This window comes from Cucurbita pepo, chromosome LG16 (assembly GCF_002806865.2).
Source record: "Cucurbita pepo subsp. pepo cultivar mu-cu-16 chromosome LG16, ASM280686v2, whole genome shotgun sequence".
Classification (NCBI taxonomy): domain Eukaryota; kingdom Viridiplantae; phylum Streptophyta; class Magnoliopsida; order Cucurbitales; family Cucurbitaceae; genus Cucurbita; species Cucurbita pepo.
In genome coordinates this window covers 1817619-1831386 of record NC_036653.1, presented here as the reverse complement: position 1 = coordinate 1831386, position 13768 = coordinate 1817619, and the positions used below count along the sequence as shown (strand labels likewise).

Below are 13768 nucleotides of genomic sequence, written 5' to 3'. Positions count from 1 at the left end.
GTCTCATACCAATGGAGATAGTATTCCTCACTTATAAACCTACGATCTTCCATTAAATCAACCAATGTGGGACTCACTCCCAATAATCTTCAACATACACGCAGCGACAATATTCTTCTAAGATTCATCTATAATCAAGAAATCATCCGCTGAGGATAGAGGAGAAAAACATTCCCAAGACAACATTTAGAATGAGGTACATACCATACAAGTTCAACATTATGTTGTTTGGGTTAACAAACACATTGACCGTCTTCATAATCCAGATGAATAGAGTATTCAAGGAGTTTTTAGATATATTTGTAATAATTTTTATCAACGATATTCTAGTATACTCTAAGATAGACGAAGAACTTGATGAGCGTCTGAGAAAGTGTTTGACTACTATTAGAGTAAAAGGATTGCATGCCAAGTCTCCATGCTTGAGTTTTGGCATGGGTAGGTGACTTTCTTTGGCCTAGCAAGCTATTACTATTGATTTATTAAGGACTTCTTCAAGATAGCTACCCCTCTCACCCATCGAATAAAAGATGAAGTTCGTTCACTTAGATATGTTGAAGAAGTGGGAGTTGGGTTCAACTACAAAAAGGAGGTCTCTTACTTTCTTTCAGTCCACTGGAACGATTCGAATCCAATCGAAAAATATATTTTCTAACGGCTTCAAGCTAACATTTTGGCCTGACTTGAGTCTGCTATGCTCGGATCTTTTCTTACTAGTTTCAACTCCTCAGAAGCGTTTAAGGTTAGTATGACTACCTTTTAACTAGTTTAAATTATTTAAAGTCAAGTCTAAATTATTTTATACAAAATTAAGTAGAGCTATTTAAATTATTTAAAGTTAAAGTTTAAATTATTTTATGCAAAATTAGTTAAATCAATTCGCATGGTAGAATTCGAATTTATGATTGTGGGACTCTTTTAGTAGAATTAAATTTGAGAGAACAACCTTAAAGCGGGGTCATAGTAGCTTCGGCGTAGACCAACCAAATAAATGACTCTACTATTAGTATGGTTGGAAGAGTCGTCTTATGTATAATGACACATCCCCAGTGGCATTGTACGTGTCATATGTTTGATACGTTTGTTATGTATAATGATATGATATGTTTCAATGATATGATATGGTCTGTGATATGGTGTGCCTAGGTATGCCAAGTAACATTAAAATATGAATGAATGTCGTGTCGTACCATGCGATGAAATGTCTGAGACAAGGAAATTTATGATGTAAAACCCGTGATATATGTTTTAAAGGTTATGCTATGAATGAAATGAAGTTGAAAAATGAGGTCATCTTGCATGATTTGTTTACCATGAAAAATCTTGGGACCTCATGCATAAATGTATGTTCATCTGCATCGAGATACTTTCCCTTATGATGAGTACAAACACGTACGTTATGAAAAGAAAAATGATCATCATGTTTAACATGGTACTACGGTCGTTATTCCTTCTGGGTGTCCGACAACAACACCAGAGACGCTAGCCCGACCAGCAGGATGCCCAGGAGGTGTGCAAATCGCTTGGTGGGTCCATGCTTGCACGTGTGGGTCGTATATAAAGTAGTAAATACACATCCAATTGCCCAGATTAAAAAGCTGCCCGAGAGAATACGATTTTAAACGATAGGTCTCATTCATGTTGCATGTGTTTCCATCCCCTAACCTGAATAGTGGAGTCATTTACTAAGTATTTCTTAAAATACTCAAGTCCTGTGCTACTCTTATATTTCCGGTAAAGTTATCCTTTAAAATTGAGTTAAATATATTTTATTATTATTATTATTATTTTAAAATTTAAGAGTATAATTGAAATTAAATATCTCGTTTTTCCCATCTTACGTACGCAGCAATCATATCATTCAAAGCTTCCTTTTTCTCTAAACCCTATTTCACGTTCAGAGCCCTCCCTCCCTCCCATTACCAGTCGCTGCACCCCCACCCCGGACGCCGTCTCAGCGGCTGCCGCCGCACGCTGCAATCCCTCTCCCATTCTCTAGCCTCTCCCAGCAATCGGAGTTACTTATCTCTATTTTATTTTCTCAGAAACGCGGTGGTTCAGCCCCTAATCCGCGCCATTCGTAGGATCCTGCCGCTGCCGCTGCCGCTCATTTTCGGATCCCCTAGGTCTAATTTTTTATTTGTTTTGTTCGTTTGTTATGTTGGTTTATTCTCTTTCACTCATGGAGAAGAACTTCAAGAATATGTTCTTTTTACTGTTGAGTTCTTCAACAATTGTTCAACTTATGTAAATGAAAACATAAAACTAGAAATGTATCCATCTCTTATTAGAAAAATGAAGAACAGATTGAGTCGATAAATAAGAACAAAAAATGTATCATTCTTAGCGGAATCAAATAAATAAAGAAGAAATAATTGTTTTAAAAGATGAACAGAGGTTGTAGGCTGGCAATGAACAACTTGTTGGCGTTGTTATCAATCTTTTCTTAAAAAAGAACAGCATAATTAATTGGCATACAAAGAATACAAGATTTCGAACTGCAAACTGATTCGTAATTTCTTGTTTTTCTTTTCTCATAAAAAATTCAGGGAGGCACATATAACTTTCTTTTACTCTGCAGGGGTTGCAAGGGATTTTGAGTTTATCGTCGAGGAAGGTAGTTGTTAATTGAAGGTTATCTTGTGCTACCATGGCGACCAGTAAGTCTCATCTCACCAAGCCTTTCCCTCCATTTTTTGTGTTCCTTCATTTTACTTTTGTTATGTATGTTTCTTAAGGATTTTCCTTTGGTTTGTGCCATCTACAATATTTCTCACATGCTTTGGTTCTTTAGGGCTTATGTTTGAGAACTCATGTGAAATTGGGGTTTTCTCCAAGCTCACAAATGCTTATTGCTTGGTTGCAATTGGTGGCTCTGAGAACTTCTACAGGTTCTTTATTTCCCTTTTCCTGTTTCCTGACCTTGTTTTGAACTGGAAGCAATTTCTCATGAATATTTTCCANTTTTTTTTTTTTTTTTTTTTTTTTTTTTTTTTTTTTTTTTTTTTTTTTTTTTTTTGTTCTTTTTGCAATTCATTGTAGGATATTCCCCTTTTTATAATTCATCTCGTCAATAAAANACCATGGCGACCAGTAAGTCTCATCTCACCAAGCCTTTCCCTCCATTTTTTGTGTTCCTTCATTTTACTTTTGTTATGTATGTTTCTTAAGGATTTTCCTTTGGTTTGTGCCATCTACAATATTTCTCACATGCTTTGGTTCTTTAGGGCTTATGTTTGAGAACTCATGTGAAATTGGGGTTTTCTCCAAGCTCACAAATGCTTATTGCTTGGTTGCAATTGGTGGCTCTGAGAACTTCTACAGGTTCTTTATTTCCCTTTTCCTGTTTCCTGACCTTGTTTTGAACTGGAAGCAATTTCTCATGAATATTTTCCATGTTTTAGTGCCTTTGAATCTGAATTAGGTGGTGTCATTCCGGTCGTTAAAACATCCATCGATGGCACGCGCATTATTGGTCGTCTATGTGCTGGTTTGTAAAACTTTTATTCTTTTTGTTTGATTATTTTCTGCACCTTCAAAGTATGATGAATACCCATTAATGATGTAACGCCCAAACAACTTATGTTCATGTTTCCATAACATTGTATTTCTTTTTCATATTTCTTACTGCAGGAAACAAAAATGGGCTTCTTGTACCACACACCACTACTGATCAAGGCAAGCTTCTTTTCTATCTTCTTGTTACATTACATCTTTAGTTTCATAGTTGGGGTGCATGCCTGCAGTACTACATCTCTTTGAATATATTTGTATCTCTCTTTATCAAGTGAGAGAGTTTTGAATTGAAGCTAATGTAATTAAAAACAATATGCCTTCCTGTTAAAATTCTGTTCAAATGGTCGTTTGTTCTATTTTTTATACTAATGATATCCAACTCTTGCCATTTACATGATAAAATTGTAAATGGTTACCACCTTGGTCAACAAGAGACTCAGGTTATTGTCATTTATGATTGCTTTGTGAGTTCGAATTATTAAATTCCGTATGTCGAGTTGGAAGTTCTATTTTGTGCTGTCAATGAAGCGTATGAGTCTTCTATGTAATTTTAGTTGTTACCTACCAAATCAGAGTTTTTTTTTTTTTTTTTTTTGTTCTTTTTGCAATTCATTGTAGGATATTCCCCTTTTTATAATTCATCTCGTCAATAAAATGTTACTGTTTTCTATATAAAAATAATAATAATTTTGTTTGCAGTAAGGATTCGAATAATTATCTATAAGTTTATGAATTCAGAGACCACACCATTATGCATATAATGAATTCATTGTCTTGCACGTGATGCCTGTAACTGTCGGCACTAGCATTATTAAATTTGTGTCTATACAAGTTTCAAGTGAGGACGCATCATGAAATTAAGTTTGATCCGACTTGCACGAAACTCTTCTTGATGTTCTTTAATTTATGTTAATATGTAATGATGTGTATTGCCAAATTACTTAACTGACACTATGTTCCAATTCTTTGCGTTTTTGAAGAACTTCAGCACTTGAGAAACAGCCTACCTGACCAAGTTGTTGTCCAACGTATACAAGAGAGACTGTCTGCTCTGGGGAATACAATTTCTTGTAATGATCACGTTGCTCTGACACATACTGATCTCGACCGGGTATTTTTACTTGTCCTTCCCGCTTCACGTCGTGTTTCTAGTGGCACTTTCTACATCACCATCGGATTGTTTAGCTTGCAATCTTGTTCTCCCATTTCAATCTGGAAATTTCAAATCTATGTAATATCCCAGTTCCTAGAAAATGTTCAAGGAAATAACTCGTACCCCCCAAGGAAGCAATGGCTTCTTCGAGCAGTGTCCGTAATCTTTTATGAATGGAGTCTCAATGGTTGAGCGCATATCCTCATATATACAGGACATGGTGCAGAATATGGACTCGTTGATTGGATTGGAGTGTTCTAAAAAGATTGATTTCTTGCAAATATACTTATGGAACGCAGGACTGCTTTATTTCTCTCATCCCTTCCTCTTTGTCTACTAAAAGAAATATGTTATTCTCTCATTGATCAGGAAACTGAAGAGCTCATTGCTGATGTTCTTGGAGTAGAGGTCTTTAGGCAGACGGTAGCGGGCAACGTTCTCGTGGGAAGCTACTGTAGCTTCACAAATAGGGGTGGCTTGGTAATGTTCAACTTCCTTGTTCCTTTTTAACCAAGTGTAGTCTCCATATTGAACCTTCCTTCAACTTCATGTACATAAAAATTCTCTGAAAGTTGGACTTGTGCAAATATTCAACAGGTTCATCCACATACGTCCATTGAAGATTTGGATGAGCTATCAACCCTTCTTCAGGTCCCTTTAGTTGCTGGAACAGTGAATCGTGGAAGTGAAGTGATTGCTGCTGGATTGATAGCAAATGACTGGACTGCATTTTGTGGTTCAGACACGACTGCGACCGAGTTATCGGTGATCGAGAGCGTTTTCAAATTGAGGGAGGCTCAACCAAGCTCCATTGTTGATGAAATGAGGAAGTCGCTAATAGACAGTTACGTGTGAAGTGTCATGTAATGCTACACCTGATTCTTGCAAGCAAGCAATTGTTATTACTGCTGCCTTTTTCCTTTTGTTATATTTAACAACTTTGTGAGTGTGTAATTCGACTCTGCCCTTAATAGTGTTTTGGTTGAAATTGGGATCCATATTTGCTATTATACATCTGTTCAATGTTAAGTTTTAATCGGTTTCTTTGATTTTAAAAATTTCTAATAGGTTCGTAGTCGGAGTTTAACTTTATGCTTAACATAAAAGTTAATGATTTATTAAAATACGAAATACGATAAAATTCTCAAAGGTTTAATAATTTAGAATTTACCAAGGATTTGAATCTTTGACCATTTGAAAGGATATAAAAGTTTTTCATAAATATATCACTCTTATTTCTTTCGATGCCAAAAAATTAATATTTTACTGAAGGAAACACGAAATTAATATTTTACCAAAGGAAACACGAAATTAATGTTTTACCAAAGGAAACACAAAGTATAAAAAAATACTCCTGAAATTTTCCTGTTCAAATCTATTACATTCTTTTAACATATTTATCTTATTCTTATATATATTTATAAGTATAATAAATTGTTCATTAATTAATTTTAATTTTAAAATAATTATAAATTAAAATAAAATTACTCGAGAAAATAAATTCCAATTGTACCTTTAAATAAAATTATCACTCTTTCAACTTTTAGTTGATTAGTATAACATCTTAATTAGTTGAGTTTGATATTATATTTGTCAAAATATCATTTACACGTCTAAATATATAATATTCTCACATTCGTGAGGTATATGAAATAGAATAATCTAATTTTAATACTTTAAACCCTCCGGTAGAGAGTATTATGTTCATGTAATTTAAATTTTTTGCATTTCAAGTAAATTAATATCTGCCAAGTCATATGAAATAATGGTATTTTATTTCATGAAAATGAAACAAAGTATTTTAAACTAAATTAATAAAATGTAATTCAAAATTACTTCATTCTTTTATCAATTAAATCTGACTTAACTGGATAGAACAAAAAATCAGCACTCCAAAAAGGATGAAAAATGAAACTTCTAAAATCAATTATTTGAAATTCAGATGAGATGAGACGCATAAACAAATGGGCATATAATTGGTTCAAATAATATACAAGTTTTGAAATTTTTTTGTCCCTAATCAATAGTTTTCTTTTAGCCTATGTTCTATGAAAGAAAAAATAATATTAAACACAGAAGGAAGCTGCTCTATATGATGCCAAATTCGACACTCGGGTAATCACGAGTTATGGCTAAATATAATCAATATGACACTTTATAAACGTGATCAAATTCGACTCATCGACTTATAAGTAAGATGGAGAATGGATTTTCACTACATGCATGCAAGTACTCTCACTAGTAGATTAATAAAAGTTAGGATATCTCAGGAATCATCAGCACATGTATAAATTGAAAATTTAAATCACTACTCTCAAACATTAACCTGAAAACAAAACGGTGGTAACAAAATTGTGTTCATCTGCTAACCATATTTCGAAGTCCCATCCTAAGAAAACACATGGGAATCCCTTTTAAGTTCTGAAGAATCGAATCCACACGAACGCCCTAGCTAGCTCGATAACACAATTGAGAGCGAAGAAAACTGACCTCAAAATACATGGCACAACTCTTCAAGTTAAACTGCACTTGAACCAAAAATCTACTCTGGGATCATTTGCTCATTATCGGCATCGGCCTCCGTCTCGATTTGTGGCTTTGATGGACCTGCGCCCGGAGCCTGTTTCTTCTTAATACCGCTAACAATGTCGTCAATTCTCAGCAGCATGCAGGAAGCTTCTATAGCCGTCTTAAAAGTTTGCGACTTTACATTATACACATCCCAAATCTGAATAAAGCAGCATGATTAAGTGTAGAAGTTAGTTCAGTCCTAGTGAAGAACAATTCAAAAACTGTAAACTTCACAACAGCACAGATATATGAGAAAAATCGAATTATTTTAGAATTACTTATCTTCTGGATTTACTATTAAACTCGAGCAAGATATTGTTACACTGGTCATTGGTCACACTACTAAATATCATTAGTTGCAGCGTTCGGGTCATCTATCTCTAAAAAAAGAGGCATAGATTTCCATCCAAAGAAGTTGAAATGACAACTAACTATATTTACAATTTTCAAACCTCGTGAATTGGCGCCCATTTTTGGACAAAGGGCGATCGAGAGGTTTGATTATATAACATTACAAAAGCTATACCCTAGGTAAAGGGAGAATTATAGGCCAGGGGAAAAAAATCATACCTTGCGCTCTTTCATGTCGGTGATTTCACCGGTGTTTCCATCTATGCCTGTCCATGCGTTTTCACCATTGGCGTGCTATAAAAGTGGCAGGAAATAGGAAAAATCAACACAATTCTTCTCAGAAATGAAGCCTCCAGGCTTCTAACATATCGCATCTTACTCAAAGTTCAATACCTTTCCCTGCAATGCCGTCATGGTTCTTATTACATTCACCCCACAATTCTGAGCCAAAGTTCGGGGAATGGCTTCAAAAGCTATGGCAGCTGCTTCATAAGGCCACTGTTTCAATCACATAATTGGAAAATTTTCAATTTAGCCGCAAGATAGTAAGGCAGCAGCAAACAAGATCGCAGTTAACCAAGAAAATCTTGTGGTGGGCATGCCATAAATCATGTGAAGAACAATGACTCCCTAAATTTGGCAGAAGTATGAGCCACTTGGTATGAGTGNGATAGTAAGGCAGCAGCAAACAAGATCGCAGTTAACCAAGAAATTCTTGTGGTGGGCAGGGCATGCCATAAATCATGTGAAGAACAATGACTCCCTAAATTTGGCAGAAGTATGAGCCCACTTGGTATGAGGATGGGTCCAAATTAATCCACAGCGAACAATCAATGACAGTTTTCTATTATAAAGGTAATAATCAATATTATCCATACCAAGAATCAACATTATGAGGATTCCACATTTCAAAAAAATAAATGAAAAGACAGAAGAATTTACGATTACCTTTTCTATGCCTTCAACCGAAGAACTCTTTTGCTTCAGCGTAGCAGATACAGTCAACTCAGTAGCACCACCTCCAGGAACAAGTTTTGGATTTTTTATTATGTTCCTTGCTACAGACATGGCATCCTGAATCAAAAAAAAAAAAAACAGACATGCTCAGTATGGGGAAAAACATGAAAAAGATCCTCCCCGACATCATATCATTAAGTTACCTGCAAATTTCTTTCCACTTCATTCAAAAGATCTTTACTAGCACCTCTTAGGAGCACAGTACAAGCTTTTGGGTCCTTGCAATCCACTATAAATGCAAAAAATTCATCCCCTATCTTCTTAACTTCAAATAATCCAGCACCAGTGCCAACATCTGATTCCTGCAACTCATCAGGTCTATTCACAATTACAGCACCACATGCCTTGGCTATTCTGTTATTGTCAGTCTTCCTCAACCTTCTAATCGCACTGATACCAGCTTTGCTCAGGTAATGACAAGCCAAATCACTGAGGCCCTTCTCGGTGATAACCAGGTCAGGTTTGAATTTGATTATTTGTGCACAGATATTCTCAATGTATTCTTCTTCCATTTTCAGAAGAACTCCCCAATCTTCTTCTTTGACCAACTCAGCATTTGTCTGGTTTTCACCTTTTTTGTACTCTAGGGGGCAGTCGAGAAGAATAATACGTGGATTGACAATCTTTCTTCTCATTTTTCCGGGGGCAATGACATCCTTGTTAAACATCACTCCTTTAAGAACCCTTGAATCTTCTAACTGACCACCTGGAACTTTCTCAACCTTTATGTACTTCTTGATGTCTACTTCACGTAAGCCTTGGCCAAGATCAACACCGACAATTGCAGTGGCATCAATTGCTAAATCCTGGAAGTTGAACAATGACATAGCTGAATATACAACACCTCAGCATTCCACTAGTTATAAGTGTAAGCTTATGTGGGTGAATGAACTCAACCAGCCTAAAAATTCTTTAATCTTCAATACTACTAAAAATAAACCCTTCAAATAATAAAATGTGAAATGCCTTAGAAAACTTACACTATCTATAAATAAGATTCTAACTGCCTGTAGCCTATACACTATCTATGAGTAACAGCCTAAACGTTCTTTAATCTTCAATACCATTAAAAAGGAAACCCTTGAAATAACTAAGTTTAAAATGCACTAGAAAACTTACACTATCTACAAATAAGATTCTAACTTCCTTTAGCCTATATATATAACACGAAATGAAAATAAATCAAGCAACAGGTCTAGACAAATCCCCCCAACAAATTTTTTAACATTGAATCTAAAGATCGGGCATCCTTATAGAATAAGTACATCAAGGAACGACCAAACAATCAGTGATTCAAGTCATCTTCTGAAACTACCTTCTAAAAATCTTAACATTGAATCTAAAGATCTAGTATCCTTGTGGAATGAGAAGAACAGGGAACAACCAAACAATCAATATTTTAAGTTTTCTACTGCAACTAATCCACGAAGGCCTATAAGCATATCCAGATTTCTAATCATGAGTCACATATAAGGTAGAAAATATATAAACAAATGTAATTGCAAAACAATGTCAAGAAGGTAGATGAGTTAAGATTCTTACAGCTATCAAATCTCCAAATTGACTTGTGAACTTGGTGCCTATGCAGCTTTTGACCAGCCCCAACATAGCAGTGCCTGCCACATGATACTCATTAGTACGGTAGAGATTTTTCCAATTAATATTACATTAGCTTTGACGAAGAAAAAACAGTAATTGTTCTAGAGGAAATATATTGAAGCAACAATCTTTTATCTGGTTTTGATATTGAGTAACTACAGCATCTGATGTCTAAGTTCAACTTACGATCCTTCACATCGATGTCCATTGCTATTTTATCAAGCACAGCAAGTGCATCTTCGAGAGCTTTATTGTAGGCTATAACAAAGCACATTTAAGTTCGTAAGGATCACATTATGAACAATATCCAAGATGAAACTGCTGGCTGGAAAAAGAAAAGTACCTCGGCAAATGACTGTTGGGTGATAATTTTTCTCAATGAAGGCCTCAGCAACATGGAGCATCTCACCAGCTTCAATGTTGAGAATTAAGAATTAAAATTTAGAAAAGAACGAAAGTGAGAAAGAGAGAATCAACTCAATGGACCAACTTGATCACTAATGTAAAGTTCTAAAAAATTTAAAAAGAAAAATGATAAAGAAAAGCTTCCCACCCGACATTCCAAAATAATCCCTCATACAAGAAAACAAAATTGAAACCAATTCAGGGCAACGGTTAATTGTTGATGCTCTGTTACAAAAATAAAGCATTATACACTGGTCCAACACATACCAAGCACAATAACTGATGTAGTTCCATCTCCTACTTCCTCATCTTGTGTCCGGCTAAGTTCAATCATCGACTGCCAGCAGCAAAAAGTCATATCATGCCATATCGATAAAGCATTAAACAACAAAGTGAAAAAGGAGGGAAATAACAGGTACAAAGAAGAATACAAAAGGAAAATAGTAAGAAATAGAGAAAAAGAACATTGATAGAAAACATGCTTTTGCCGCTGGATGTGCAATATCCAATTCCCGGAGAATAGCATTTCCATCATTGGTGACAACGATCCCTGTTGAATCCCGAGAGAGTAGTCAGAAACTGACTCGAAGTACAGAAAACAAAATGAACAAAACCGTGTTGACGCTACTTGAAACAGTTAAAAAGTGACAGAATATTATAAACTTGTGACGGCAATATCAAAATAGTTTCATTTTTTCATCTGACTATAAAGTTCTGATTTCTCGAAAGAAATGGAAAGAATAGAAACACCTCCACTAGCGTCAAGTAACATCTTCAACATAGATCTCGGCCCCAACGTGGTACGAATAATATCAGCAACAGCCTGCAGGACAAGTGGAAATGGAAATGCTATGAAGTGGTAAGAATTTGAGAGAAAAGTAAAGCGTAAGAAGCAAATAACACAAACCTTGGAAGCCTGGATATTAGCATGGTGAACCTTGGTTCCAGACTCGCGTTTTAAAGAATCTTCTGCTCAATTGACGAACATACAAAACAGTTAGACAGAAGAATAGAAAACAGATGGATCAAAGAGACGAAATGTTGGGAGAACATTGAAAACATCAGGTAAAATCCTCATTTGATCTGAGATCTAAGAAACAGAAGACGAGATCATGCAAGAAAATGAGAAGAGAAATGCGGAAAAGGGATTAACTGAGAACGAGAACTGGAGCGTGCATGGTGACCGGCTTCGATGGAGATACCGACGGCGAAAAACCCACGGCAAAACCCTAGAAAGAGTTGGAGAGGAGAAGAAAGGTTTTGTTAAGTTCCGCCTGAGAGCAATAAAAACTCCATTCAATTNCTTTTTTTTTTTTTTTTTTTTTTTTTTTTTTTTTTTTTTAAATAATAAAACCATTTTTATTACAAAAAAAACAAAAAAAACAAAAACAAATATTAATGTGTTTTTTCTTCAAATAAATAAATATTGCAATTATTTTTTAATCCATGTTGTCTTTGTAAAATTTTCAAAATTATAAGGGTAAAATAGTAAAATATGTATTTTCGTATTTTAAACTTTGAAAAGTTTTTTGTAACAATCGTGACCGACAGTTGACAGATATTGTCCTTTTTAAGGTTCTCCTCAAGGTTTTAAAACACGTCTGCTAGGGTAAGTTTTCACACCCTTATAAAGAGTGTTTAGTTCTCCTCCCCAACCAATGTGAGACATCACAATCCACCCTCGTCGTTACATATGGTATCAGAGCCAGACATCGAACGATGTGTCAGCCTTCTCGCTATTCTCCGAAGGGGGATGGACACGAGGCGGTGTGTCAGTAAAGATGTTGGGCCCCAAAGGGGGTGGATTTAGTGGCGGTCTCACATCAATTGGAGAAACGAACGAGTGTCAACAAGGACGCAAGGCCTCGAAAGGAGGTGGATTGTGATGTCCAACATTGGTTGGGGAGGAGAACAAAACACTCGGTATGGAAACCTCCTCTAGCAGACGCGTTTTAAAGCCTTGAAGGAAAGGCTCAAAAAGGAAAACCCAAAGAGAGAATATCGGGTAGCAGTGGATATGGAGCGTTACAATTTTAATAATACTCCTAAATTTAAAAAAAAAAAAATAAAAAATACATTTATTGTGATGAAAATTATTACAGAGTTTTTTCAAAAATACCCATTTCTTTTTACTTTTTACTGTGTTTCAAAAATAACATTTTAAAATTTTTTATTTTATTTTTTTAGTTTTTTCTTTAGTTTAAAAGTATTTTTTTAGGGTGTTTTTTTAACAAAATATTTACCGTTGGTGTTACTTAACTTTCATTTTTTCTTTTTAAATTTATTATTGATGTATAAAATATATAAAATAAAAAATATTATTTAAGTTGTATTTAACTCTTGTTTTTTTATAAATGATTATTTTAATTCTGGTTTATATATCATATTGATATTATTAAAATATTTTTCATAAATAATTATTTATATGCTTATTTCTTACTACATTTTATTATATCAAATATTAAAATGAAAATTTTAAGCTAAGCTAATGAAAATATATCTTTATATTTTATCTAAAAAAATATCCTTAAATTAAAAAAATAAACTAAGAAACTTTATTATTTTATTTCAAAAATTATTCTTAAATTTTTAAAAATATTAAAAAAATACCCTTTAAATTTTTTAAAGTTTCATTAATACCAAATTTTTTTTAAAAAAAACTTCAAAAATACCTCTAAATTTTTTTTAAAAATTTCAAAAACGTCTTTAAAAGTATTTTTTAAAAATTAAAAAATACTTTTTCTTTTAGTATCACGTTTCAAAAACACTCATGAACTTTCCAAAATAACATTAAAAAGGTTGTAGATAATTTATGTGATACTGACCNAAAAAAAAAAAAAAAAAAAAAAAAAAAAAAAAAAAAAAAAAAAAAAAATTATAAAGGTAAAAGATGTTATAATGCTACTTTTAAATAGACTCGGATCTAGGTAGGATCTCTGAAGTCTCTAGCTCGTCCACGTCACCGTCCCGGCTGCATTGCATCTCCCATATCTGAAAAGAATACTTGAGATTTATAATTGACCTTCTTTCTTAAGGTTTTTGGTGTGGGTCGGGTTCTTGGTCCAACCGTCCTTCCATTTTATAAACTCAGATCACGTATCCTGTATTGGTAACATCACTACATGCTGCTTTAATTACATCGGCGGAAAGTCATAA

General features: G+C 34.3%; 2 protein-coding genes across 4 annotated transcripts; one reads left to right on the top strand and one right to left on the bottom strand.

Annotated features, from left to right (window-relative positions):
* The first annotated feature begins 1879 nt into the window (after positions 1 to 1879).
* On the top strand, positions 1880 to 5681 carry LOC111777155 (eukaryotic translation initiation factor 6-2). 2 transcript variants are annotated; one of them, XM_023656619.1, is made up of 8 exons: positions 1880 to 2126; positions 2582 to 2660; positions 2795 to 2891; positions 3405 to 3490; positions 3634 to 3678; positions 4497 to 4627; positions 5039 to 5149; positions 5267 to 5681. In XM_023656619.1, exons 2-8 carry the CDS (start codon positions 2651 to 2653, stop codon positions 5522 to 5524), a joined length of 738 nt encoding a protein of 245 aa, XP_023512387.1. In that variant the 5' UTR covers positions 1880 to 2126; positions 2582 to 2650; the 3' UTR covers positions 5525 to 5681. The 2 variants fall into 2 exon arrangements, with proteins under 2 accessions (XP_023512387.1, XP_023512388.1); XM_023656620.1 differs by lacking the exons at positions 1880 to 2126; positions 2582 to 2660; positions 2795 to 2891 and adding exons at positions 3084 to 3093; positions 3228 to 3324.
* A 1208-nt stretch (positions 5682 to 6889) lies between these two features.
* LOC111777119 (T-complex protein 1 subunit gamma) lies at positions 6890 to 11900 on the bottom strand. 2 transcript variants are annotated; one of them, XM_023656572.1, is made up of 13 exons: positions 11766 to 11900; positions 11520 to 11581; positions 11363 to 11435; positions 11095 to 11162; positions 10880 to 10949; positions 10551 to 10619; positions 10394 to 10465; positions 10151 to 10224; positions 8752 to 9414; positions 8540 to 8665; positions 7985 to 8089; positions 7811 to 7885; positions 6890 to 7397 (listed from the first exon to the last, which is right to left on the bottom strand). In XM_023656572.1, the coding sequence occupies exons 1-13, from the start codon at positions 11788 to 11790 to the stop codon at positions 7212 to 7214; spliced, it is 1668 nt and encodes a 555-aa protein (XP_023512340.1). In that variant the 5' UTR covers positions 11791 to 11900; the 3' UTR covers positions 6890 to 7211. The 2 variants fall into 2 exon arrangements, with proteins under 2 accessions (XP_023512340.1, XP_023512341.1); XM_023656573.1 differs by lacking the exons at positions 11363 to 11435; positions 11520 to 11581; positions 11766 to 11900 and having other exon boundaries at positions 11078 to 11107.
* Between the last annotated feature and the right edge of the window lie 1868 nt (positions 11901 to 13768).